This window comes from Topomyia yanbarensis, chromosome 2 (genome assembly GCF_030247195.1).
Source record: "Topomyia yanbarensis strain Yona2022 chromosome 2, ASM3024719v1, whole genome shotgun sequence".
In the NCBI taxonomy this organism is placed as follows: domain Eukaryota; kingdom Metazoa; phylum Arthropoda; class Insecta; order Diptera; family Culicidae; genus Topomyia; species Topomyia yanbarensis.
Genome location: NC_080671.1, coordinates 265,643,353 through 265,669,816, shown reverse-complemented (window position 1 = coordinate 265,669,816; position 26,464 = coordinate 265,643,353). Strand labels below are relative to the sequence as shown.

Below are 26,464 nucleotides of genomic sequence, written 5' to 3'. Positions count from 1 at the left end.
TGGTGCCATCGAAGACGGCGTGCTTGGCCAACTCTTCTGACAGCAGTAAATGGACGGTGGTTCGAATTTTGCGGGAGATGCTGCAAACGAACTGCTGCATGCTGATGCTGCAAACGAACTGATCGTGAACAACAGCATGCTGAGTTTTTATACCTGACTACAGCACAATAATGTAAGCTCGTCCTTTTTTGTGTTGTCCTCAATATGTGTTCGTCGTAGCTCCACCCCTTCGTTGGTCGACCACATATTTTTGATAAAGAACAAAATTGAAATTGTGTTTCCAATACGGAGGTTATCGAACACTCAGGGTAAAAAGAGTAATGTAATACGGCACCTTGGTAAAATGTTTGAGAATTGAAACCTTTTTTGAATGCGCCTAGTAAACACGAAACTGTAAACAAACAAAAGATAACTTTTTCTTTTGTGTCATTCTACGTGAAATCGACGATATTGTTCACAAGTAGCTCACTTGCCATCGAACGCTCTTGGCAAGCTACTTTCGGATGCTTGTAATAACAAAACTTTAATTCGATTCTTTGTTGATAAATGGCCCGTACCAAACATACCGCTCGTAAGTCCACCAGAGGAAAGCCTCCCCGCAAGCAGTAAGCAACGAAGGTCGTGTAAAAGTACCCCAGTCACGGTTGGCGTTAGGAAGCCTCATCACTACTGAACAGAAACTGTCGCCCTGCGAGAAATTCACAGCTATCAGCAATCGAGCAGGCCTAAATTGTGACCCAAAATAAACCACAAACCAACAAGTTCTTTTCAGGACCAGCCAATTATATTCCAGTAAGATATAAATGAAATTTTCGTTTTCCATTGCCTTACAACCTCTTTCCTCCCGGCTTGAATTACTATCAATCTTGATGATGCTGTGCGGCTGGGCACAGGCAGTTTCCATTATAGTGAAAAATTTAGGTTTGCGCGTTTTTCCCAAAAGTTTTTTAGCTGTGCTGTTTTCAAGGAAGTTGTAGTTGAATTCATAGTAAAAAAGTTTACTTCTATTGTCAGAGGTGGACCTTCCAACGAAAACTAGTCTGGCTTGGAATCGAATTGTATGGACCAACCACTGCTTTCACAAAATCCGTTATTTTCAGTAATTGTACATTCTACAGAATTAGTCACAACTATTTCCAATCAGCGCAAAAATCGAAGGTTTTCATTCAATACAACAGCAGATTTTCACGTTTGAAAAAACAGGCAGCATTCTGGCCGAAAATTTTGAAACGGAGCCCCTATATCGAAACGTTCGATTTTTGTAAATTGAATCATTACACTAAACTGTCACAAATAACTTTTCATTTTGTGCCATTCTCGTGAAAGCGACGGTATTGTTCACAAGTGGCTCACTTACCATCCAACGCTCTTGACAAGCTGATGCTTGTAATAACAAAACTTCAATTTCATTCTTTGTCGATAAATTGATGGCCCTGAAAAGGGCCTTTTCTTTGGGCAGTTTTCGAAATTTACTTGGTGTTGGTGTATATGGTAACAGTTTTGGTGCCATCGAAGACGGCGTGCTTGGCCAACTCTTCTGTGACAGCAGCAAATGGACGGCGGTTTGAATTTTGCGGAACATGCTGCAAACGAACTGCTGCATGCTGATGCTGGAAACGAACTGAGCGTAAGCAACAGCATGCTGAGTTTTTATACCTGACTACAGCACAACGTAAGCTCGTCCTTTTTTGTGTTGTCCTCAATATGTGTTCGTCGTAGCTCCACCCCTTGGTTGGTCGACCACATATTTTTGATAAAGAACAAAATTGAAATTGTGTTTCCACTACGGAGATTATCGAACACTAAGGGTAAAGAGAGTAATGTAATACGGCACCTTTGTAAAATGTTTGAGAATTGAAACCTTTTTTGAATGCGCCTAGTAAAAATTCACTTCACTCCAGTTTGTTTCTGACCATATTTGCAATTTGCGTACTGAAATAAATCATAATTTAGGGTTTAACCCAAATAGCTCTCCAGGGAGAAACAGTCCATGAAACAGAAAATGCAAACTCATTCTTTGAAATGATTTTGGTGGCCCTGAAAAGGGCCTTTTTATAATGATACAAGTGAGTTCTACCTTTTCAACTTCCAAATCCATACAAAGTGCGTCCCTGCCGCTTCAGAGTATAGACGACATTCATTGCGGTTTTGCGCTTGGCGTGTTCAGTGTAGGTCACGGCATCTCGGATGACATTTTTCTGCACACCATCAGCATTCGTAGATTAAATTGGAGATGCATTTTACATCACTACGACGAGCCAGACGCCGACTGGCAGATTTGGTGATTCCCTGGATTTTATCACGAAGAACCTGGCGATGACGCTTGGTACGGGAACGCAAACATGATACCGCTCATTGTACCGTCCGGACGAGCATGTTGCTCGTGTGGTAAGCGAGCACCCACTGATACAAAACAAGCTCGCGTGACCTGTATATATAACATTCCCGTATGTAATGAAACGCTTACATGCTCCTTTTTGACGGCTCTGCGTGGGATATGCTGACAAATTGCGCATTTTCCTCGCTGTTTCCGAAGGATTTTCTGAAAATCCTTGTTTTGGTTTATTTATAGTAGTCGTAGTAATTCCGAAATTTAATACGATATACGTGCACAAATTTCCGATCAGATAGTGCAAAAATATTGCGATTTCGTCCAGTAGAACGGAAGATACTCGCATTTCAAACCTGGGAAAATTTCTCAACTGAAATTTTTGAAACGGGACCCCATATTGAAACGTTAGAAGTATTCTACTTCAAAAAAAAGAGATTTCTCTAAGTGGGGAGTAGAGTTTTGAGTGACTTTACATAAAGTTAACTAGCAAATTCTCCGAATTAAAATGTTGTGGTTTCAGGTTTCTGTTTTCAAAATATGATTCCTCCGAGCAGGAAGAGTAGGGTTTTGAGTAGAATATAATGTTTCGAGCAGAAATATTAGTGCCGCTACTAATCGATTCTGTGTGGGAATGTTGAGACTCAATGTGAATAATTCTAAACATTTCTTGAATTGATAATATTCCAATATCAAGGAAGCATAATCTTAATTCTCAATCCCTGCTCTGAATTTGATTTCAGAAAAACGAAGATTGTTACGAAAAAGAAGATGAGCATTCTATCTCAGGCATTGAAGACCGAAAAAAAACGTTCCGCTTTTCTTTCTAAGAAATTAAAGAAAATAATGGCTGAAAAACAGCAATTACCAGAGCTACTTGAACCCATGAGCATTACTCTCGGGTTCATGCAACGACATTCCACAATGCGTAAAGATCAGAGAGCGGAATTAGATAACTCGTTACTCCTAACATCAATGAACAACTTATCGTTTGCTTCACTCAATGTTCCAGAGTGTAAACCTAACGATGGCGAGGAGGAAATTGACAGAAAGTCGTTTGAGCAATGGAAAGATTTGCTTGATGCTTCGATGCAGCTTGGGGGTGTGACTGACGAATCTGTGAAAATCAGTATTTTCAGGATTAAAGCGGGACCCAAGCTATTGGATATACTTGAAGGAACAACGGGCTCCGAAGGTTTGCAGTCTGCGGACACGGAACCATATTCAAACGCAATTTCCCGTTTAAAGAATTTTTATGGCTCTCGCGATTATTGTTTGATGCAGCGTCAGAAACTTCGATCAATGGCACAAGGCTCTGGCGAATCAGATTTGAAATACGTAAAACGAATAGTAGCCGCTGCTAAGCTTTGTGATTACAGTGATGAAGTGATGGTAGAGAACGTTTCAGACGTTATTCAGTCGCATGCCATCAATCCGATCGTTCGAGAAATCGGCAGAAAATTAATGAGGAAAGGGGGTTCTTTAGCTGATCTATTGGGGAAAATTCGCGCTTGTGAAATCAGCAAACTTAATGAGGATATATTCGCTAAAAATCACCAGCAATCGAATCAAGTCGAAATTGCAGCTGTGTCTTTTAAACAAAACGAAGGAGGGTTCCAGCCAAGAAGGTTTTCTGGAGGACATCAAAATACGTATAATGGGCAACAAAAATTTACTGGTAATTGGAAAAATACATCAATTAGAGGTGGAACGTTTCTGAGAGAGAACTTACCTCTAATCGTAAGCCATGTTGGAGATGCACAAGCAGTTTCCATGTGCCAGCAGCTTGCCACGCGATCCACAAATTCTGCAGGAATTGCCAACGTAAAGGCCATATCGAGCGAGCTTGCCGTGAAGTAGCTCCATCAGTTCAGATGAAACATCAGTACAGCAATAATAACTAGAGTCCAGTTCCAAAAATTCGAAAAATTTCTGTAATTACCAAGGACGAGGACGAGAATGAATCGAATTCTGTAAGTGCAACTAATTCACAAATATAATAAAAAAAAGCTTGCAATGTCATTTCATTTTGTTATGTTGAAATTATTTCACTGTAAAAACTAGATTTATTAATTATAAATGTAGCCATCTCTCAGTGAGATCTTAATAAATGGAAATAAAATTTATGAAAATGTAATTATTTTGTTTATTACAAAATTTCAGAGAGATAGCTTTGTAATGCAATTTCCAAAACATGAATATAATGAGGGAATTATCATCGGTCAAAGAGCAGGAGTTGCAGTTTTTTTTAATAGATTCGGGAGCTGAAGTGAACACTGTCAACGGAGAAGTTTTTAATCTCTTAGTGAAAAGCGGAACCGCTAGTAAAGCGCTATTTTCCATTACCAAAGGGTCGGACAAACCACTAAAAGCTTACACCTGTGACGGTGAAATTCCCGTTATTGCAACATTTGTTGCCGAATTGTACATTTCCCAAGACCGCCCCCGTTTTTTCGAAAAATTCTGTGCTATTGCCAATGCTAGACCTCTAATGAGTAGAAGCACAGCAATCCGCTACAGTGTTTTCCAATTAGGTCTTAATGTTCCTGTTCTGCAACCGTCTCCTATGCTACTCCAGGGAGAGATTTTAAATTTAGAGGCATCGGAAGAATTCCATTTCATTTCATCAATAATTCCTCTGAGTGGGAATGTAACGGCTCTGAGTGGCCATTTTCCTATTGTTTCTTCAATGATTGGATGAAATAAAATAAATTCCTTTGAGTGGGGATTGTAGAGCTTCGAGTGGCTCTATTTACAGTTATATGATGGTTCCTCTGAGTGGGAATAATGGGTGGGGCTTTGAGTGGCTCTAGTTACGTTTCATTTATAATTCCTCTTAGTGGGAATATATCAGCTCTGAGCGGCCAGATAGAATCATCTGAGTGGGTATTGTAGAGCTTCGAGTGGCCCGGCATACAGTTAACTGACAATTCCTCTAAGTTGAAATGTTACGGTCTCGAATGGCTGTTTCCAAACATTCCTTTGAGGTGGAATAATATGACATGGAGAGGTTCCATTTGCATTTCATCTATAATTCCTTCGAGTGAAAATTCAACGGTTTTGAACAGCCATTTTCTTCTAATATTTTTTTAAGATGATTATTTAAAAAAAAAGATGGGTGGGTAATGTCAGAGACATAACCGGAGTGAAGTAGAATACACTTTAGACCGGTAAATTCTGCTCTGGAATAAGCAATTTCTATGCGATTTTGTCGACTTTAGCACATTCATAGTTTATTTGGAGTATTTTTGGAATTATCAAGTTGACAATTTGCAACATTCTTTGAAAATATTGTTGAACTTTTATGAATGAAGGCACGCAAACGAGCGTTTGACCGTCGTCCTACTACCAGCATTAGAGAAGTAGCAGATCAGCATTTTTCGCTACATGACCTGTACCAAACAAACCGTAAGTCCACCGGAGGAAAGGCTCCCCGCAAGCAGTTGGCAACAACTCCCTGGCAACCCTATACCATCATATGGAGTTTGACAGCGACCGACATATATGGGGCGTTATAGCTATAAAGCCCCAAACAAAGAATTATGTTCGGCACTATGCTCGATATTCAAGCATTTCACACGACGTTTTGCATCTTGTGGGATGATTTAATAATTTAATTTAATCGACATTTTGTAACTAAATACAGCTTCTAATCATTCGGCTCAAAATCAATGTTTTGCCTTTCATGGCAGTGATGCTGGCTGTACAGAGACGTCGTCCTTGACAGGGGCTGGTTGGCAACGAAGGCCATGTAAAAGTGCCCCAGTCACGGTTAGCGTTAAGAAGCCTCATCGCTACCGAACAGAAACTGTCGCCCTGCGAAAAATTCACAGCTATCAGAAATCGAGCGGGCCTAAATTGTGACCCAAAATAAACCACAAACCAACAAGTTGTTTTCAGGACCAGCCAATTATAAAGTATTATTATTATAAATGAAATTTTCCATTGCCTTAAAACCTCCCACCCCCTTTCCACCCGGCTTGAATAACTATCAATCTTGATGATGCTGTGCGGCGGGGGCACTAGTTTTTATTATAGTGGAAAATTTAGGTTTTCGCGTTTTTCCCTAAAGTTTTTTAGCTGTGCTGTTTTCAAGGAAGTTGTAGTTGAATTCAAAATAAAATAGTTTATTTCTGTTGTCAGAGATGGACCTTCCAACGAAAACTAGTCTGGCTCGCTTGGAATCGAATTGTATGGACCAACCACTGCTTTCACAAAATCTGTTATTTTCAGTAATTGAACATTCTACACAACTAGTCACAACTATTTTCAATCAGCGCAAAAATCGAAGATATTCATTCAGTACAATAGCAGATTTTCACTTTTAGAAAAACAGGCAACATTCTGGCCGAAAATTTTGAAACGGAGCACCTATATCGAAATGTTAGAAAACGTTCGATTTTTGTAAATTGAATCATTACACTAACCTGTCTACAAATCACACAAATAACTTTTTTATTTTGTGCCATTCTACTTGAAAGCGACGATATTGTTCACAAGTGGCTCACTTACCATCCAACGCTCTTGGCAAGCCACTTTCTGATGCTTGTAATAAAATTTCAATTCGATTCTTTGTCGATAAATTGATGGCCCTGAAAAGGGCCTTTTCTTTGGGCAGTTTTCGAAATTTACTTGGTGCTGGTGTATATGGTAACAGTTTTGGTGCCATCGAAGACGGCGTGCTTGGCCAACTCTTCTGACAGCAGTAAATGGACGGTGGTTCGAATTTTGCGGGAGATGCTGCAAACGAACTGCTGCATGCTGATGCTGCAAACGAACTGATCGTGAACAACAGCATGCTGAGTTTTTATACCTGACTACAGCACAATAATGTAAGCTCGTCCTTTTTTGTGTTGTCCTCAATATGTGTTCGTCGTAGCTCCACCCCTTCGTTGGTCGACCACATATTTTTGATAAAGAACAAAATTGAAATTGTGTTTCCAATACGGAGGTTATCGAACACTCAGGGTAAAAAGAGTAATGTAATACGGCACCTTGGTAAAATGTTTGAGAATTGAAACCTTTTTTGAATGCGCCTAGTAAACACGAAACTGTAAACAAACAAAAGATAACTTTTTCTTTTGTGTCATTCTACGTGAAATCGACGATATTGTTCACAAGTAGCTCACTTGCCATCGAACGCTCTTGGCAAGCTACTTTCGGATGCTTGTAATAACAAAACTTTAATTCGATTCTTTGTTGATAAATGGCCCGTACCAAACATACCGCTCGTAAGTCCACCAGAGGAAAGCCTCCCCGCAAGCAGTAAGCAACGAAGGTCGTGTAAAAGTACCCCAGTCACGGTTGGCGTTAGGAAGCCTCATCACTACTGAACAGAAACTGTCGCCCTGCGAGAAATTCACAGCTATCAGCAATCGAGCAGGCCTAAATTGTGACCCAAAATAAACCACAAACCAACAAGTTCTTTTCAGGACCAGCCAATTATATTCCAGTAAGATATAAATGAAATTTTCGTTTTCCATTGCCTTACAACCTCTTTCCTCCCGGCTTGAATTACTATCAATCTTGATGATGCTGTGCGGCTGGGCACAGGCAGTTTCCATTATAGTGAAAAATTTAGGTTTGCGCGTTTTTCCCAAAAGTTTTTTAGCTGTGCTGTTTTCAAGGAAGTTGTAGTTGAATTCATAGTAAAAAAGTTTACTTCTATTGTCAGAGGTGGACCTTCCAACGAAAACTAGTCTGGCTTGGAATCGAATTGTATGGACCAACCACTGCTTTCACAAAATCCGTTATTTTCAGTAATTGTACATTCTACAGAATTAGTCACAACTATTTCCAATCAGCGCAAAAATCGAAGGTTTTCATTCAATACAACAGCAGATTTTCACGTTTGAAAAAACAGGCAGCATTCTGGCCGAAAATTTTGAAACGGAGCCCCTATATCGAAACGTTCGATTTTTGTAAATTGAATCATTACACTAAACTGTCACAAATAACTTTTCATTTTGTGCCATTCTCGTGAAAGCGACGGTATTGTTCACAAGTGGCTCACTTACCATCCAACGCTCTTGACAAGCTGATGCTTGTAATAACAAAACTTCAATTTCATTCTTTGTCGATAAATTGATGGCCCTGAAAAGGGCCTTTTCTTTGGGCAGTTTTCGAAATTTACTTGGTGTTGGTATATATGGTAACAGTTTTGGTGCCATCGAAGACGGCGTGCTTGGCCAACTCTTCTGTGACAGCAGCAAATGGACGGCGGTTTGAATTTTGCGGAACATGCTGCAAACGAACTGCTGCATGCTGATGCTGGAAACGAACTGAGCGTAAGCAACAGCATGCTGAGTTTTTATACCTGACTACAGCACAACGTAAGCTCGTCCTTTTTTGTGTTGTCCTCAATATGTGTTCGTCGTAGCTCCACCCCTTGGTTGGTCGACCACATATTTTTGATAAAGAACAAAATTGAAATTGTGTTTCCACTACGGAGATTATCGAACACTAAGGGTAAAGAGAGTAATGTAATACGGCACCTTTGTAAAATGTTTGAGAATTGAAACCTTTTTTGAATGCGCCTAGTAAAAATTCACTTCACTCCAGTTTGTTTCTGACCATATTTGCAATTTGCGTACTGAAATAAATCATAATTTAGGGTTTAATCCAAATAGCTCTCCAGGGAGAAACAGTCCATGAAACAGAAAATGCAAACTCATTCTTTGAAATGATTTTGGTGGCCCTGAAAAGGGCCTTTTTATAATGATACAAGTGAGTTCTACCTTTTCAACTTCCAAATCCATACAAAGTGCGTCCCTGCCGCTTCAGAGTATAGACGACATTCATTGCGGTTTTGCGCTTGGCGTGTTCAGTGTAGGTCACGGCATCTCGGATGACATTTTTCTGCACACCATCAGCATTCGTAGATTAAATTGGAGATGCATTTTACATCACTACGACGAGCCAGACGCCGACTGGCAGATTTGGTGATTCCCTGGATTTTATCACGAAGAACCTGGCGATGACGCTTGGTACGGGAACGCAAACATGATACCGCTCATTGTACCGTCCGGACGAGCATGTTGCTCGTGTGGTAAGCGAGCACCCACTGATACAAAACAAGCTCGCGTGACCTGTATATATAACATTCCCGTATGTAATGAAACGCTTACATGCTCCTTTTTGACGGCTCTGCGTGGGATATGCTGACAAATTGCGCATTTTCCTCGCTGTTTCCGAAGGATTTTCTGAAAATCCTTGTTTTGGTTTATTTATAGTAGTCGTAGTAATTCCGAAATTTAATACGATATACGTGCACAAATTTCCGATCAGATAGTGCAAAAATATTGCGATTTCGTCCAGTAGAACGGAAGATACTCGCATTTCAAACCTGGGAAAATTTCTCAACTGAAATTTTTGAAACGGGACCCCATATTGAAACGTTAGAAGTATTCTACTTCAAAAAAAAAGAGATTTCTCTAAGTGGGGAGTAGAGTTTTGAGTGACTTTACATAAAGTTAACTAGCAAATTCTCCGAATTAAAATGTTGTGGTTTCAGGTTTCTGTTTTCAAAATATGATTCCTCCGAGCAGGAAGAGTAGGGTTTTGAGTAGAATATAATGTTTCGAGCAGAAATATTAGTGCCGCTACTAATCGATTCTGTGTGGGAATGTTAAGACTCAATGTGAATAATTCTAAACATTTCTTGAATTGATAATATTCCAATATCAAGGAAGCATAATCTTAATTCTCAATCCCTGCTCTGAATTTGATTTCAGAAAAACGAAGATTGTTACGAAAAAGAAGATGAGCATTCTATCTCAGGCATTGAAGACCGAAAAAAAACGTTCCGCTTTTCTTTCTAAGAAATTAAAGAAAATAATGGCTGAAAAACAGCAATTACCAGAGCTACTTGAACCCATGAGCAATACTCTCGGGTTCATGCAACGACATTCCACAATGCGTAAAGATCAGAGAGCGGAATTAGATAACTCGTTACTCCTAACATCAATGAACAACTTATCGTTTGCTTCACTCAATGTTCCAGAGTGTAAACCTAACGATGGCGAGGAGGAAATTGACAGAAAGTCGTTTGAGCAATGGAAAGATTTGCTTGATGCTTCGATGCAGCTTGGGGGTGTGACTGACGAATCTGTGAAAATCAGTATTTTCAGGATTAAAGCGGGACCCAAGCTATTGGATATACTTGAAGGAACAACGGGCTCCGAAGGTTTGCAGTCTGCGGACACGGAACCATATTCAAACGCAATTTCCCGTTTAAAGAATTTTTATGGCTCTCGCGATTATTGTTTGATGCAGCGTCAGAAACTTCGATCAATGGCACAAGGCTCTGGCGAATCAGATTTGAAATACGTAAAACGAATAGTAGCCGCTGCTAAGCTTTGTGATTACAGTGATGAAGTGATGGTAGAGAACGTTTCAGACGTTATTCAGTCGCATGCCATCAATCCGATCGTTCGAGAAATCGGCAGAAAATTAATGAGGAAAGGGGGTTCTTTAGCTGATCTATTGGGGAAAATTCGCGCTTGTGAAATCAGCAAACTTAATGAGGATATATTCGCTAAAAATCACCAGCAATCGAATCAAGTCGAAATTGCAGCTGTGTCTTTTAAACAAAACGAAGGAGGGTTCCAGCCAAGAAGGTTTTCTGGAGGACATCAAAATACGTATAATGGGCAACAAAAATTTACTGGTAATTGGAAAAATACATCAATTAGAGGTGGAACGTTTCTGAGAGAGAACTTACCTCTAATCGTAAGCCATGTTGGAGATGCACAAGCAGTTTCCATGTGCCAGCAGCTTGCCACGCGATCCACAAATTCTGCAGGAATTGCCAACGTAAAGGCCATATCGAGCGAGCTTGCCGTGAAGTAGCTCCATCAGTTCAGATGAAACATCAGTACAGCAATAATAACTAGAGTCCAGTTCCAAAAATTCGAAAAATTTCTGTAATTACCAAGGACGAGGACGAGAATGAATCGAATTCTGTAAGTGCAACTAATTCACAAATATAATAAAAAAAAGCTTGCAATGTCATTTCATTTTGTTATGTTGAAATTATTTCACTGTAAAAACTAGATTTATTAATTATAAATGTAGCCATCTCTCAGTGAGATCTTAATAAATGGAAATAAAATTTATGAAAATGTAATTATTTTGTTTATTACAAAATTTCAGAGAGATAGCTTTGTAATGCAATTTCCAAAACATGAATATAATGAGGGAATTATCATCGGTCAAAGAGCAGGAGTTGCAGTTTTTTTTAATAGATTCGGGAGCTGAAGTGAACACTGTCAACGGAGAAGTTTTTAATCTCTTAGTGAAAAGCGGAACCGCTAGTAAAGCGCTATTTTCCATTACCAAAGGGTCGGACAAACCACTAAAAGCTTACACCTGTGACGGTGAAATTCCCGTTATTGCAACATTTGTTGCCGAATTGTACATTTCCCAAGACTGCCCCCGTTTTTTCGAAAAATTCTGTGCTATTGCCAATGCTAGACCTCTAATGAGTAGAAGCACAGCAATCCGCTACAGTGTTTTCCAATTAGGTCTTAATGTTCCTGTTCTGCAACCGTCTCCTATGCTACTCCAGGGAGAGATTTTAAATTTAGAGGCATCGGAAGAATTCCCGAGCTTCAATGTTCCACCCGTCCGGTTATCATATGACAAAACAAAACCACCATCGAGAAATGTTTACACGAATATTCCGCCTGCTTTCAAGATAGGAACGGAGAGAAGACTCCGTGATCTACTAAACTCAGGAATCATTGAACATGTCACTGAAACAATGGACAGATCATTTTGTTCATCTTTATTGGTCGTGCCCAAGGGGAAAGAGGATATCATACTAGTAGTGGATTTAAGAGGACCAAACAAATGCATCATAAGAACTCCTTTCCAAATGCCGACTTTGGAGTCAATATTGGCCGATCTACCCGAAGCATCCTGGTTTTCTACGATCGACTTGACGAAAGCATTCTTTCACATGATCCTCCACGAAGATTCAAGGCATTTAACCAATTTCTTTGCCGGGCAAGCGACATATAGATTCAAAAGACTTCCCTTTGGGCTTTGTAATGCTCCAGATATTTTCCAAGAGATTCTTCAGACAATAATATCTCTATGTCTGATCAGGTTGAAGTCAGGGGAAACCCTGATGGAGGACCGAAGCAATTCTGACGTGCAAATCGATTGTCAGAATTGGGCATAGGGGCGAAAGACCAATCGAACCATCTAGTAGCTGGTTCCCTCCGAAGTTTCCTTCAGGATAGCTGGAGCACGTAACAATTCGGATCCTATTCTTATCTGGTAAAGCGAATGATTAGAGATCTTAGGAGCGAAATGATCTTAACCTATTCTCAAACTATAAATGGGTACGTACCATAACATTCTTGGTTGATGTTATTGCAACGCAACGTCGGACAGTTAGGGCGCTCCCCGCAACTGCCTGTTCGACGTAAAATATATCGTTGTGCTTAGTGGGCCAAGTTTTGAAGCAGATTTTGTCACGAGCAGATCAGGAGATCAGAATATTAAATGAACGTGTGGAAGTTACTTGTGATAGTGCATTTATTTAAAGTAATCCTAGCCATGGCGGAACGACAACGATCCTCAAGTCACGACAAAATTTACACCTTCGGGACATCGTGTCCGCTTCTTGGTGTGACTAAGGGGGGCCTTGTGGTGTCACACCTGTATGATGAACGACATTGCGACTAAAACGATAAAAAGGCAGCGAAGTGAAAACGATAAATATAATTGCGCATCAGAGAAATAAAATGCCCTAGTGTACACAACCCTGAATTTTTGGTTTCCTGGAAATTTCAAAATCTTTGGCGAAAGCAATTTTTATTTCAGAATTTCAAATGATATTTGGCATTCGTCATCCATTTTTTGTATTCCTAGGCTATATCGGCAAAATTTCAAATGAAGTAATGTAGTAGGTAATAGTTGCAAAAGGCAACAAAGCGTCCTACTTTATCTGCGTTTCGGGACTTATTGTGGTTGCAGTTGAAAACTGTAAAATCCAACCAGCGACAATCATATTTTTTTCTGATTCTAAACAATTAAATCACGTCGGAAGTAGTGCGCTGTGTTCGTACAATCATGCACACTACGTCTGACATCATGGTTTAGCAATAAACAAGAGAAAAACGATTGTCGCTGGTTGGATTTTCTAGGTAATTCAGGTATCTGTAACGATAATATTATCAAGCACAGACAAACATGCCATCTTCTAGTACTTTCATTATTTTGAAACGCATATAGGTGGTCCCTTTTTCAAAACAAAAGTGTAGAGGGAGTAACAATACCATACAACCAAGACCGATTCTCGATGCAACATTTTATAAAATTGTATTCAATTGTTTTTAGAAAATGTATATCTATTTTTTGCAGACACACCAAGGATATCATAATTTTGACGGCAGGAACGCAACTTCTTTCAGTCTTTTCTAATTACTTCTGGCTTATGTTGCTATTAGGACCAGTTCGTGCGATCTGGTTGCTATGGAACTCAATCGTGCGACCGTGGCTACGTCAAACAGATGAACAGGAAGCTATTATTTGCGATAAAAAGCAAAAGCAAGCTGAAAGAAAAGTACGAGGTTGCAGATAAAATATGATTGTGGCTTTATGAATAATTTTAGATTTGCTTGGAAATAAAATAAACATAGCGGGTATGAACTAAGGGACAAGTGAATGACTGTAACAGATCTCATTATCCATCCCTATCCCAAAACAAACATATAACTTTTTCTCAGCTCACGCCTTATATGCATATGCCGTAAACGCCGAACAATAGGGAGAGGGGGTAATAGTAAAACAGATTTTTTCTGCGATTTAATTTAGATGATAATACAAGTTATTTGTGTTACCAAAAGTGGTACATAGTTCCACTCTGTTGGTTATACTTCATATATTCTTTTCCAACTGGTAAATTCACGGGAAACAACATTTTTTGGATAATAAACAGTCTAAAATTTACCAGTGTGCCATATGGGTAGGAACTATAAAACACGACATCGTCTATAGTGGAATATTATACTTGTAAATTGTATTCTTTAAGCATTTCAAACAAAGATCCTAAGGATTCTAATTCAAGTTATATTGAGAAGAAAATCGTTTGTTTATGAAAGAAATCATATCATCCCGCAACATCGCATATACAGTGACACAATCTCATTTTCGTACACCGCTATGCGGAATGCTTACATGCATTTTACAAGTAAAAATTAGTTTACGAGACACTTTATTTATGTAGAAATAGTTTACTAGACAGCATAGGGAAGATACAATAATTATCTTTGTACTACAAATGCTCGTTTTTTCAAAAATAATCATAATTCTAAAGATAGGGTAACCAATCTAATTTGGGCCCCTACATATTTTGGACCCTGTTAATGTATTTGCCTACACTACACTACACTGCCAAGTTTCTCTGCATTTGTTTGGTTTGATGCAGCAATTACATTCCTTGGGTTGTCTATTAAGTTTCAATATCATTAGTTCATCTCTAATTGTTTAAAATTAAACAGAATCCAGTTTTCAAAAATATCACCGAAAACGTTTCATGTTTCAACGATAGCCAAGAGGAACCGGTGGAAATGATACATTTTCAAATTGGATTTAAATGTACAATTATAATATTTTTTTATCGATTTAATTAGTTTGTCTGATTTGGTATTATGCATGTTACGTGTTTGAAAAGGTTTCTTCGTAATATTTTATCTAAAAAATCTTAAATAAATGGTGCCCACAATATGTCTTAAAAATTGATATCAACTTAGTTTTGGACACCCCTCGATTTTCTTTCTTGGCAGCTATTTGTTTATCGAGTTAGAATAATCAAAAAGTGAAAAATTTCGTAACGGTAGGTCGCCTGCTCTTTTTGGTCAAATTATTTAAAAATTTTCAAATCAATGGATGTCGAAAATCAAACGATTGAGGAGCATTTCATTGAAGACCATAATATGACCAAAGAGGAGACTTCTGAAATCCATGTTGAAGAACATTTGTAGTTCGAATTTGTTGGATTCGACGAGCTATATGTTAACAAATTTAAGAGACATATCAAAGCTAAATAATGATCATAAGAGTGTGCTTGCTGAATTCCTAGAATCGCCTCAAACACTCACACGAACAGGAACATCACGATTCAAGCGACATAGTCATGCTGTTTTAACATCGCGCCGAACAGTTGAATACCACAAGGCGAAAACTGAAGAATAAAGGAAAGTAAAGGAAGAGAAACAAAGAAAAACTGAGCTTAGAAAGAATAACAAGAAACCACCTCGTAAACAAAACCTTGATTTATCATCCACTTGAGGATGTTACTCCATAATACGCCTACAGATGAATTGTTACACGAAATATATTATTGTTAACTCTATTGCATAATATTTTATGCTGCTTTGTTATGTCTGCAGTAACCTAATTGTACCGAAAGTTTTTATATTTCTCAAAATGATAGAACTAAAAAAATACTTCATGCAGTCAGCCTTCCATACCATTTTTGATTGGCAGTCACTGATTTGCTTATGTTCTTCATTCATGCATTAAATATACTGCAAAGAGAACGAGTGAGTTTAGTAGAAAAAATTTCACCTTTTTCCAAAATATATTCAGTCACATTCAGTCTGTCCAAAATATGCTGGGAACACTGTCCAAATTAGTGTGGGAGGGTCCGAAATGTGAAAAATTCATGCTGTGAAGAAATGTCATTTTCGAGTTTATGTCAATGTATAAAACATCCATTGAGTTTCTTTCAAGAACAGTAATTTTGGAGCAGACTCGTGCATGTATTGCTTTAAAAACATAGGCAAGCAAATATTTTTTGACGTTCACGTAATTTCACTTCCTCTAGGGGTCCAAAATTGGTTGGTTACCCTAGTCAAATATACACGCAATCTCATATTCGTACAGTACACATATTTTTTCAAAAATCAATTGAAATTTCTATAATAAATATTCAATGTGGTAGCTTTCGTTTGTAATTACAGTTTTTAATCGTATTGGAATGCTGACCACTAGCTTTTGTGTGTATTTAACTTAAATTTTATCTTATTCTTCTAAATAGTAGTTTCTAATATCATTCTCATTATAATTCGGATAGCTTCGCATTTTTTATCCTAATACTCCCATTTATTTCTCTAATCAGTTAATAAACGTGGTCCGCAGTGGAGAATCCATAACATTTAAACAATTGTAAATTTACTCTAAACTTTTTTTGCATGCCTTATGCTTTAGGTTCTTCTCCTGATCGAATTCCCAATATCCACCATTTCTTAGTAAAAGTACCATTTTACGGTATCCTTGCATTAAAATTTATTTTAAGATATCCATATTAAAATACACATTCTGGACCATCATCCCATCAATGAAGACCAAATTTCTAGCACTTCTAGTGGACATATAATACCCCATACAATAACTCCACTGTCCCTGAGCTTAGTTTCTGTTATAAGGCTTTTACATCCAGGTCTGAGTTCGATTTTCTCCACTCGAAACAACAGCCATTTGAGTCAAAGATGTTGAATTTGGACTCGTAGACAAAGTTTACAATATTTCGATAAAATGTTTCAATGTTGTTTAGTAAATGAAAAATCAATTCTTCGTTATTCTCATTATGGTGAAATTCAGGTTAAAAAAGCGCGCGCAACAATTCAACCGGGTCGGGGTGACGAACCTCCGCAAAATGAAAAACCGACACATATATCCTAGTGATCCCAACACGAATTGAACGCAGTGGGTCTAGCGCTCGTTTTTGATAATCATAATGTAAAGCTGTGCTTATATTGATGATGGTTTTTATTCTTCCTTTAATAAATACGAAGTATAGTAAATTAGTTAGCATAAGTATACCACTATGATGGTATGAAAAAGTCTTGCATCATATCAATTATTGCGACCGTACGTTATTATTAGTATGACTATAAATAAATTTGAATAATTTTCATCACCCTGTGGTTCAAACGGTAAGGCACCGTTCGTACCTGGGATAGGACGGAATATTAGTGTCAAGAGTCCTAACGACTGTATTTGAAAACTGTTGAATTTAATACTTTAATTCCAAAGGGAAAGCCAAAGGAAAACCTGAAAACTTAAAGGAGTTTCTTTTGGAAGCGCGCAATAAAAATGAACTGTACGGTTTGGGAATTCAATCTCAAGTGACGGTCCAGCCGTCTATTTAATTGGCGTTAACTTCGAAGCGTTACATACTGTTACGCTTTGCTATTCGAGCATAGGCAAAGGGAGTATGCTACAGCTCTTACCGCTTTAGTTGCTTAGTTCATTTTTTTTATAAAATTGGTATAATATTTCTGCTTACAATATTTTGAATTTATGCTTAACTGATCTATTATACAAAACAATTTGTTCGATCTCAGGCTTTCCTGATATAAATACATTTACCTAATTCGACACTTTCAATTCCGAAAGTTCATTAAAATTCAATTATATATAAAATTTGAGTCCACCTTTGTGGCTCGCAGTCTTTTCGACCTTCGTGGTCCTGAACCCGACAATTCTATCGGTGACATCGTCGACAGTTTCCTTTTCGTGCCTCTCCTGATTAAATCCTCTTCGAGGAAACCTCTGAACACTTCCTCTTCGCTGTTTTCGTCCACCTCCGCATCAGTACACTCCGTCCCTTTGGGCGAAACGTACCTTGAGACCACATTTGGCTTTCTGTGGTTAGAATCAGTTATTCTTAACTGAGTGCGGTGTGCCATTATTCGCACGTTTCCAATCGTAACCTGGAATGTATTTTTAGAAAATTGTTTTAAAAATGTTGCCTTTAACCAACGCATATGATAGTGAGGGTTATGGTTCTTGTACCACACCTCATCACCCTCAATCAGATTGCCCAAAGCATTGTTAGTACGTTCTCTGACTACAGAAGGAGTAACAGAGGATGACTTCTCATCATTAGGTAAGTTTGTTGGTAACATTTGTTTTTATAGTTTTTATTTGGATTAATTAAATCGATAAGCGTTTTAGGAGTATATGAAAAAAATTTCTCTGATGGGAAGCTCCCATCAATTGTCAAGCAACTATTTCTATATGTAAATAAGAATAAATTAATCTGATCCTCCAGGTCCAACTCTTTCGTTGCTGGATCCATTAGGAACTTTTTTATAACTTCTTCAACAGTCCTGACTAATCTTTCTGCCTGACCATTACTAGAAGGATGGTATGGCGGACTTTTAAGCACTTTGATTCCTTGCCTTTCCAAGAAACCAACAAAATTATTTGAGTTGAATGGAGGACCGCCGTCTGAAACTAATACGTATGGTAAACCGAATCTGGCAAACAAAGCAACTAGCTTTTTAAGAACTCTTTCTGTGTCAGTGCCATTCTTCATCCAATCTATTTCGACCCATTTAGAAAAGCTGTCTACCATTAGTAAGAAAGTACGATGTTCAAAATAGAAGAAATCTATATGCACTCTGCTAAATGGTCTGTAGGAATCCATTTGGATTCTACCTTCAAATTTGGTTCTATTGCTATACTGTTACACTCAAAGCAATTATTGACAAACTTCTCTATATCGACATTGATACCATACCAGTATACTGAGCGTCTAGCTAAATGTTTCATTTTGACCATACCGGCATGGTTGGCATGTAAAAGCTTTAATATTCCGCTTTGCATTAGCTGCGGTATAACAACCCTGTCTTGGTACAATAAGCATTCGTCAACAACTTCTAAATCATGTTGACTAGAAAAAACATTGACAAAGCGTTTGTCAATTCGTTTTGGCCAACCAAAACGCATATATGAGATAATAGTTTGCAAAAATTCATCATTTTTTGTCATTTGACTTATTCTGGTATGATCAATGGGTAAGTCCTTGGTTAGATTAATACTCCTCACAAATTCTATATCATAGTCTTTAGGAATCCCCTGTTCCAATGGGAACCTAGAGCAAAAATCTGCATTACTCATTTTTGCAGACGGCCTGTACTGGATCTCAAAATTGTATATAGAAACTTCTAATATATGTCGATGTAGTCTGGTAACAAATAAAGAATTTTTCCCTTCTTTGCCAAAAATGCCTACTAAAGGCTTATGATCAGTGAACACTTGAAATGTTTGTCCATAAAGGTATTTGTGAAACTTTTTTATTGTAGAAACCAAAGCCAATGCACCCAATATCCTATACACACAAAGTGTAGTATAGGATATTTTCTTTGAGCAGCATTTAACGAAAAGGAAGTAAAGCATATTGGTTTTTCTACTCCATCTACAATATGAGCAATTACTCCACCTAGACCATAGCCTGAAGCATCTGAAACAATTACTATTGGTTTGTTAGGATCATAAAATTCTAAAAGATTTGCCTTAATTAAAGAGTTTTTACTTTCCTCGAATGCTTTGGCGCATTTTAAGTCCCATTCAAATTTGGTTTTCGCATCATCTAAATAGCAGAACACATTTTCGATTCCTTGTAAAATTTGGTCCATTACCTGTTGGAAGTTTGAGGCGCTTGAGGAAGCCCCTTGGGGTAATCTATTATAGGTATATAGCTCTTTAATACCAATTAATCACCATGAACTTCCTAGACCTTTCTGACAAAGACAATTGAGTATAAGCACCCTCCAAGTCCAGTGCGCAAAATACCTTACATCCCGCCAGACCCGCAAACAAATCTTGGGCTAATGGTAAAGGGTAAGTGTTGGGTACCAACATTTTGTTAATGGAAACTTTACAGTCTATAACCAATCTTATCTCATTATTTTTTTTTTATAACAATCACCACTGGGGATGCCCAATCACTTGTCTGAATCGGAGTGATGACATTTTCATTCTCCAGTTTTTGTAAATAATCCAATACTTTTTCTTTTAACCGGTAAGGAACACTATAAGCTTTCTTAAAAATTGGTTCTTCTCTTCGGAGCACAAGTTCTGCTTCAAACCCAACAATTGGAGATGAAAAATCTTTAAGGAAAACATTAGCATATTTTTCTTTTAAGTCTTTTACCGACTTAGTAATTTGTTCATCATTTATATTGTTTATCTCATTTGAGTTTATGAAATAATTTCTCCAGTCAGCAAAAAACAGATCCAGACTCTCACGTCCCAATAAAGGAATAAAATTATTCTTGCAATCCAATACAATTAATGTCAAGCATGTTTGTTTTTCTCCCAATTTAACCGAAACTTTCGCTTCTCCCAAAATTTTTAATTTGTCTCCATTCACCACCAATAAATTCTTATCTGAATTCTTCAAAGGAATTGAGAAATTGGACTCATATTGCTGTTTTCCCATAACAGTTACCGAGGATCCACAATCGACCTCCATTTGAACAAATTTACCTTCCATAATAACATTTAGTAAACAAGGATTATTTATTTTGTTAATAGACGCCACATACATACATTCCATATCACCTTTATCATCATCGTTGTCACTTTCGACTTCATCCGCCCTCATCTTGTTGAACAACTCGCTCAGGTTCCGATCGGTGTTGGGTCCAGGTTTATTCCACGAGTCCACAAATTTTACCGTATCTCTATGTAAGTTCTTCAACTTGAAACATTTCTTCTTAATATGGCCTTTTTTTCCACAGAAATCGCAAATTATTTGGGAGTAATCTTTCCTGAACATATCTTGTCCGTTACGCCATTCGGCCGGTTTAGTATTTTGGTTGTTCCCGTTGGAATCTCTATAATACCTAGTATAAGGTTTAAACCCTAACCTATTTTTTATCGGACCCTTGGATTGTACGGGTTGATTGGCAGCCCGGGCAGAGTCTAGTGTGGCTGTTAGTCTCGCCAAAGCTAAACCATTGGGTCGTCTTATGGAATTTAAAGTTTCTAGGATATCAGATTTATTTTCAATTCCCAATGATTTGGCATTGCACTTTGCCATCTCCCATGTCATTATGATTTTTTCCGTTGCCTCTGCACTTAAGTCTTCGTCTTCATTAAGAATTTTCTCCTGAAGAGATACATCCCTAATACCCGAAATGATACGGTCCCAGATCGCTTGATCCTTAAAGGTACCAAAAGAGCAAAATTCCGCCTGCAACTTGACAGACAAAACATAATCTTCTAGTGATTCATCCGTTTGCTGAACGCGATTTGAAAACTTTAATCTTTGCACCAAACTAGATGGTTGCTTGTCAAACCTACTTTTTAGTTTTTTAATCATCTCGGGATATGAGACGTCATTTAGATTGCCAACTGGGTATTGTAATCTCAATTCCGCAAATACTAGAGGGCCGGCCAAGGTTATAAAATGAGCCAGCCTGTTGATCCAATCCCCAAAAGAAGCGCCCTTGCGGTAGGGCTCGATCGATGATGCCATGCTTAATTGAGCCATTTCTAATAATTTAATGTAAACGGAACGATCAAAATTTCCCAATTAATATCAAATATAACCAAATCAAATGAAATAGAATTCAGAAATAAAAACTCACCCGTAGACAGTACTGTGCTCACCAATTGATCTGTCTGATCGCTTAACACCAACTTATCCTTGCCGATCTTTATCGACATTACCCTATTTGGTGTTTTTGTGCTCCGACAATGTGCGATGCCGAATAATTTATTCCTTTTTTTACCGTTGTCCTACTTAGTAAACCGAAACCGAATGTCAGGTTCAGTTAAACACCTTCGAGATACCTGTGAACACACAAATATATAAAAACGATTTCAATAACAGCAACATAAAATTTAACACAAAAGAAATAATAGCGTAAATTTTCTTTGTACGCCCCCACACTAAAACCGACGCCAAGCCCGACGCTTTCTATACAACGGCGTTTTTCTACGCAGGGGACTATTTGCAGGTTATTAAAATTAGCACTTTCGGTTCTCGGTACTTGCTTTTCTATTTAACACTTTTTCGGATGTCACACTTTTTCGGATTAAGACCCTTTCGGATTTACACCCTTTCGGATTTGCACTTTTTTCGGATTTTATTCCGCAGTAGAATAAAACAAAAAAAAAAAATGTAGTGTCTTTACAAGACAATAGAGAACAAAAGAAAATGCGGTGCCCTATCGGCAGAACACAATGAACGAAAAAAGGAATGTCGCACAGAACCAAGCTGTGGAATGCGATAAAATACCTTTCAGTCTTTCTCCTCGTCGCCACTGTTGAATTTAATACTTACTTTAATTCCAAAGGGAAAGCCAAAGGAAAACCTGAAAACTTAAAGGAGTTTCTTTTGGAAGCGCGCAATAAAAATGAACTGTACGGTTTGGGAATTCAATCTCAAGTGACGGTCCAGCCGTCTATTTATTTGGCGTTAACTTCGAAGTGTTACATACTGTTACGCTTTTCTATTCGAGCATAGGCAAAGGGCGTATGCTACAAAAACATGACTGAAAAATTTAAATATAGTAGGTGCGAGTGGTTGTAATAGATTGATTAGAATTTTGGAAAAAAATAGTCGTCTTTATGTTGCGCGAAAGAAATTTGAACTACAACCACAGACTAACAGACATAACACTATGAGGGAATTCCCTCAAAAAACATCGATCCGACCATTTTCGCAGAAAACTAGCTCCACCTTTTATTCACGGTCCTAAACACTCATTTACTGGTGGGTTATCCCTCTGGTTTGGGAGCAATTTTTCACTAGTGGTCTATCCCCCATGTGCTTGTTCATATGTCAGTGGTGCCATAATTTCAAATGCGGCCACAGTCCCAACTACAATTTTATGTAAAATGACCGTTAAAGCGGGAGAAGCTTTGTTTTTAAGTGTTATGTCTGTTAGTCTGTGCTACAACCACGACCAGAATGAAATCTAGTGCGAATGCTGGAAGAAAAACGCTTTTAATCCACCTAACAGTGTGATGAGACATTTCTTATAACTCTTATCTTATCTTGATAACACATACTACATGGGATAGTGGCAGGACTCAGAGAATCGCTCAAATCAGCATAGGACATCAGTGCTAGAAATCTCAAACCAAATCAATGGGAAAGCGAAAAAATGGCCCATAAAATAGACATACAAACGAATTATTGCTAATGCTCTGTTAATAAAATATCTAAATTCCTCAATCAATGCATTGTGGTGGGAAAACTGAATTTTCCTAAAGAGGTTATATATATTGTACTGAGCCAAAAAAATCGATTTTTTTTAAACGATTTGAAGTTTATACTTTACTCAAATTTCCAACGCGACTGAGAACTAAGAAATCAACGCTTTTTCTTGAAAAAAGCGATACTAGCAGTGACACCATTCAAAGAAAATCAACAGTGAATATTTCCAGACTTGGTTTTATTTCCTATTTAAGAACTATTGTGTTTTTTACATCCTAGATTGCATGCAACAATGGTAACAAGGTTAGTCAATTCGGTTGGTTATTTTTATTTCTCTGTGCTGATATTGTGTTTTTATCGTTTTTTCGGATTTATTCGTTGTGGATTACTTCATATCCGACGTATTTTTCATCACTGCATCGGTGTGGCTTGGAGTACAACGTTGTTTGTTAAATTACATCGACAAATCGCCAAAAACTGCACCGCATTCGCTCTGTGTTGAGATCGTACGGAAAAAAGCAATGGAGCCTTTTTGTTGTGCTTGTACTCGCAGTATTGACGAGGCAGATGAAATAGGTTGCAATGGCTTTTGTAAATCATCTTTCCACCTCAAATGTGCTCACCAGTCAGCGGAAATTCGTGACGCTGTATCTGGATGTTCACAATTGTTTTGGATGTGCAAAGCTTGTACAAAAATGATGGCAAATGCTTGTTTTCGTCAAGTTATTGTATCAACGAACAACGCAATGCAGTCAATGGTTGAAGAGCAAAACAAGGTGCTGGACGAACTGAGGAATGAAGTTGCACTCAACACCACGAAAATCAATACAATACTTCAGCGAACGCCCTTTCCCACCACACCACGTAGAACACAACTAAACCCAAATTCACGCAAGAGACCACGGCTATTAATCCCGGATGAACCACCGCACCGCGATAACATTTTTGAAGGTACAAAAGATATTGAACCGGACGACGCTATACCATTGGTGGCAGCTAAAAAGGATAAACAGTTTTGGCTGTACTTATCTGGTTTCGATCCTCAGGCAACAGTGCATCAAATCGAAAAGCTGATCAGGAACAATTTGAAAACAGACACAGCTGTGAACGTTGTTAAACTTGTACCTAAAGGCAGAACACTTGATGAACTTTCATTCGTATCGTTCAAAGCTGGTATTGATTTGCAGCTGAAAGATTTATCCCTATCCAAATCAACATGGCAGAAGGGAATTATTTTCCGACCATTTGATTTCCAGCCCTCGTCGAACACACGTAATATTTTTCGCTTCTTGCCAACACCAGCAGACACTAAATCACAATAAGCCACTCTTCGCACGTTCCTACTGTCACACAGAAAGTTCTACTGATGCTCAAGAATTACCAGCGGATTTAACCTGCATCCGCACACCTCCGTCTGCACATCAGTTTTCTGCTACCAACTCTAACAGACGTGGTCCGAATCGTGAAAAAAGTTACCGTCCAATCTCGCTTTATTATCAGAACACGCGTGGAATCCGGACGAAGACAAATTTATTACTATTAAATATTTCTCAGTGCGATTATGACGTTATTGCCTTTACTGAAACTTGGCTGAATAACGACGTTTCAAACTCTGAGCTAGCTCTGAACTATACTATTTACCGTTGTGATAGAAACCCCCAAACCAGCCAGCACAGACGAGGAGGGGGGGGGGGTCCTGATAGCAGTAAAAAACGGCCTTCAGAGCTCTGCTATTTGTATTGCTGACTGTGATCAATTGGAGCAAATTATCGTTCGCATCTCATCACCAAACTTTGATATGATAGTGTGCTGTATATATCTGCCGCCCAACAGTGAGCCCCTGTTGTACGAGCAACATGCAATATGTGTGAAAAAATTAATTGATCTTGCGGGTGATCGTGGTGTGGTTTTGACTGTTGGGGATTATAATCTCCCTCAATTACGTTGGATGTCGGATGAAAATTTGAACTGTATGATACCGGTAAATGCTTCGTCTGAACAGGAAATATCCTTGGTTGAGTCGGTTTTGGCAAACGGAATGTCTCAGATAAACGATCTCGAAAACGTAAACGCGAGACTTCTTGACTTAGCGTTCATTAGTGACACTGATTGTGTTGAATTGTGTGAGCCACCGTTAACATTGCTAAAGATCGACCAACATCACCGGCCTTTTATCTTGCTATTCGAGCTTGACGTTATTAAGCAAAACGCTCCTCGTATTGTTGTTGATTCACTTGGCTTTGATTTTACCCGCTGTGATTTCGAGAGGCTCAACACATTGTTCGCCGAAGTTCATTGGGAGGAATTTCTTGTTGGTTGCAGTGTTAATGAAGCGGTGACAAATATGTATGACAAAATGTATGCTATATTTCGTGATGTTGTTCCTGTGAAGCGACCTCGTCGTCCGCGTGGTAAAAAGCAGCCTAACGAGCTACAGAATCTACGGAACCGTCTTCGCAAAGTTAGGAAACGATACTTTCGCTGGAGAGATGATCGGCACAAAGCTGAGCTGCATGCCATTGAGAGCGAATATAACTCTTTGCTTGCGCATTGCTTTCGTTGTTATATTAATCGCACGGAGGAGAACCTGAAGCAGGACCCAAATTCATTTTGGTCATTTGTAAGAAGCCGTAAGCAGTCGTCCGGAATCCCACAACGTGTTAGTTACAACGCAATTACAGCCGAGTCCCTGATTGAATCGACAAATCTATTCTCATCCTTTTTCAAAGTGTGCAAAGTAATAACCGACCACCTTTGTCTGAAGCATATTTGAATAGTCTGCCGTTGTTCGATTTGAATATGTCGCTATTCCATTTCTCGCCGCGTGATGTGGAGCTGAAGTTGCAGTCTATTGATGGTTCTAAGGGTGCTGGTCCGGATGGCTTACCGCCTATCTTCTTCAAGAGCTGTGCTGTAACGTTGGCTGTTCCTGCGAGTATAATTTTCAACAGGTTATTGTCCGAAGGAATTTTCCCGAGTGTCTGGAAGACAGCATCTATTACACCGATCCACAAGGCAGGTAGCATCCACGATGTTGAAAATTATCGAGCCATTTCAATTTTGAGCTGCTTACCGAAAATTTTTGAAAGCCTCGTTCATGATTTGCTGTACCCGAAGGTTCACCACATCATTTCCGAGTGGCAGCATGGATTTGCGAA

General features: G+C 38.5%; 1 protein-coding gene across 1 annotated transcript in view; it reads left to right on the top strand.

Moving 5' to 3' along the window:
- Positions 1-4,343, top strand: part of LOC131683118 (uncharacterized) — a 472,644-nt gene extending 468,301 nt beyond the window's left edge. Inside the window, exon 3 of the mRNA XM_058964935.1 lies at positions 3,031-4,343. Coding sequence (XP_058820918.1) covers positions 3,101-4,189 — 1,089 coding nt within the window. The 5' untranslated portion in view covers positions 3,031-3,100 and the 3' untranslated portion in view covers positions 4,190-4,343. The remainder of the gene's footprint in view (positions 1-3,030) is intronic.
- Positions 4,344-26,464: the final 22,121 nt, after the last annotated feature.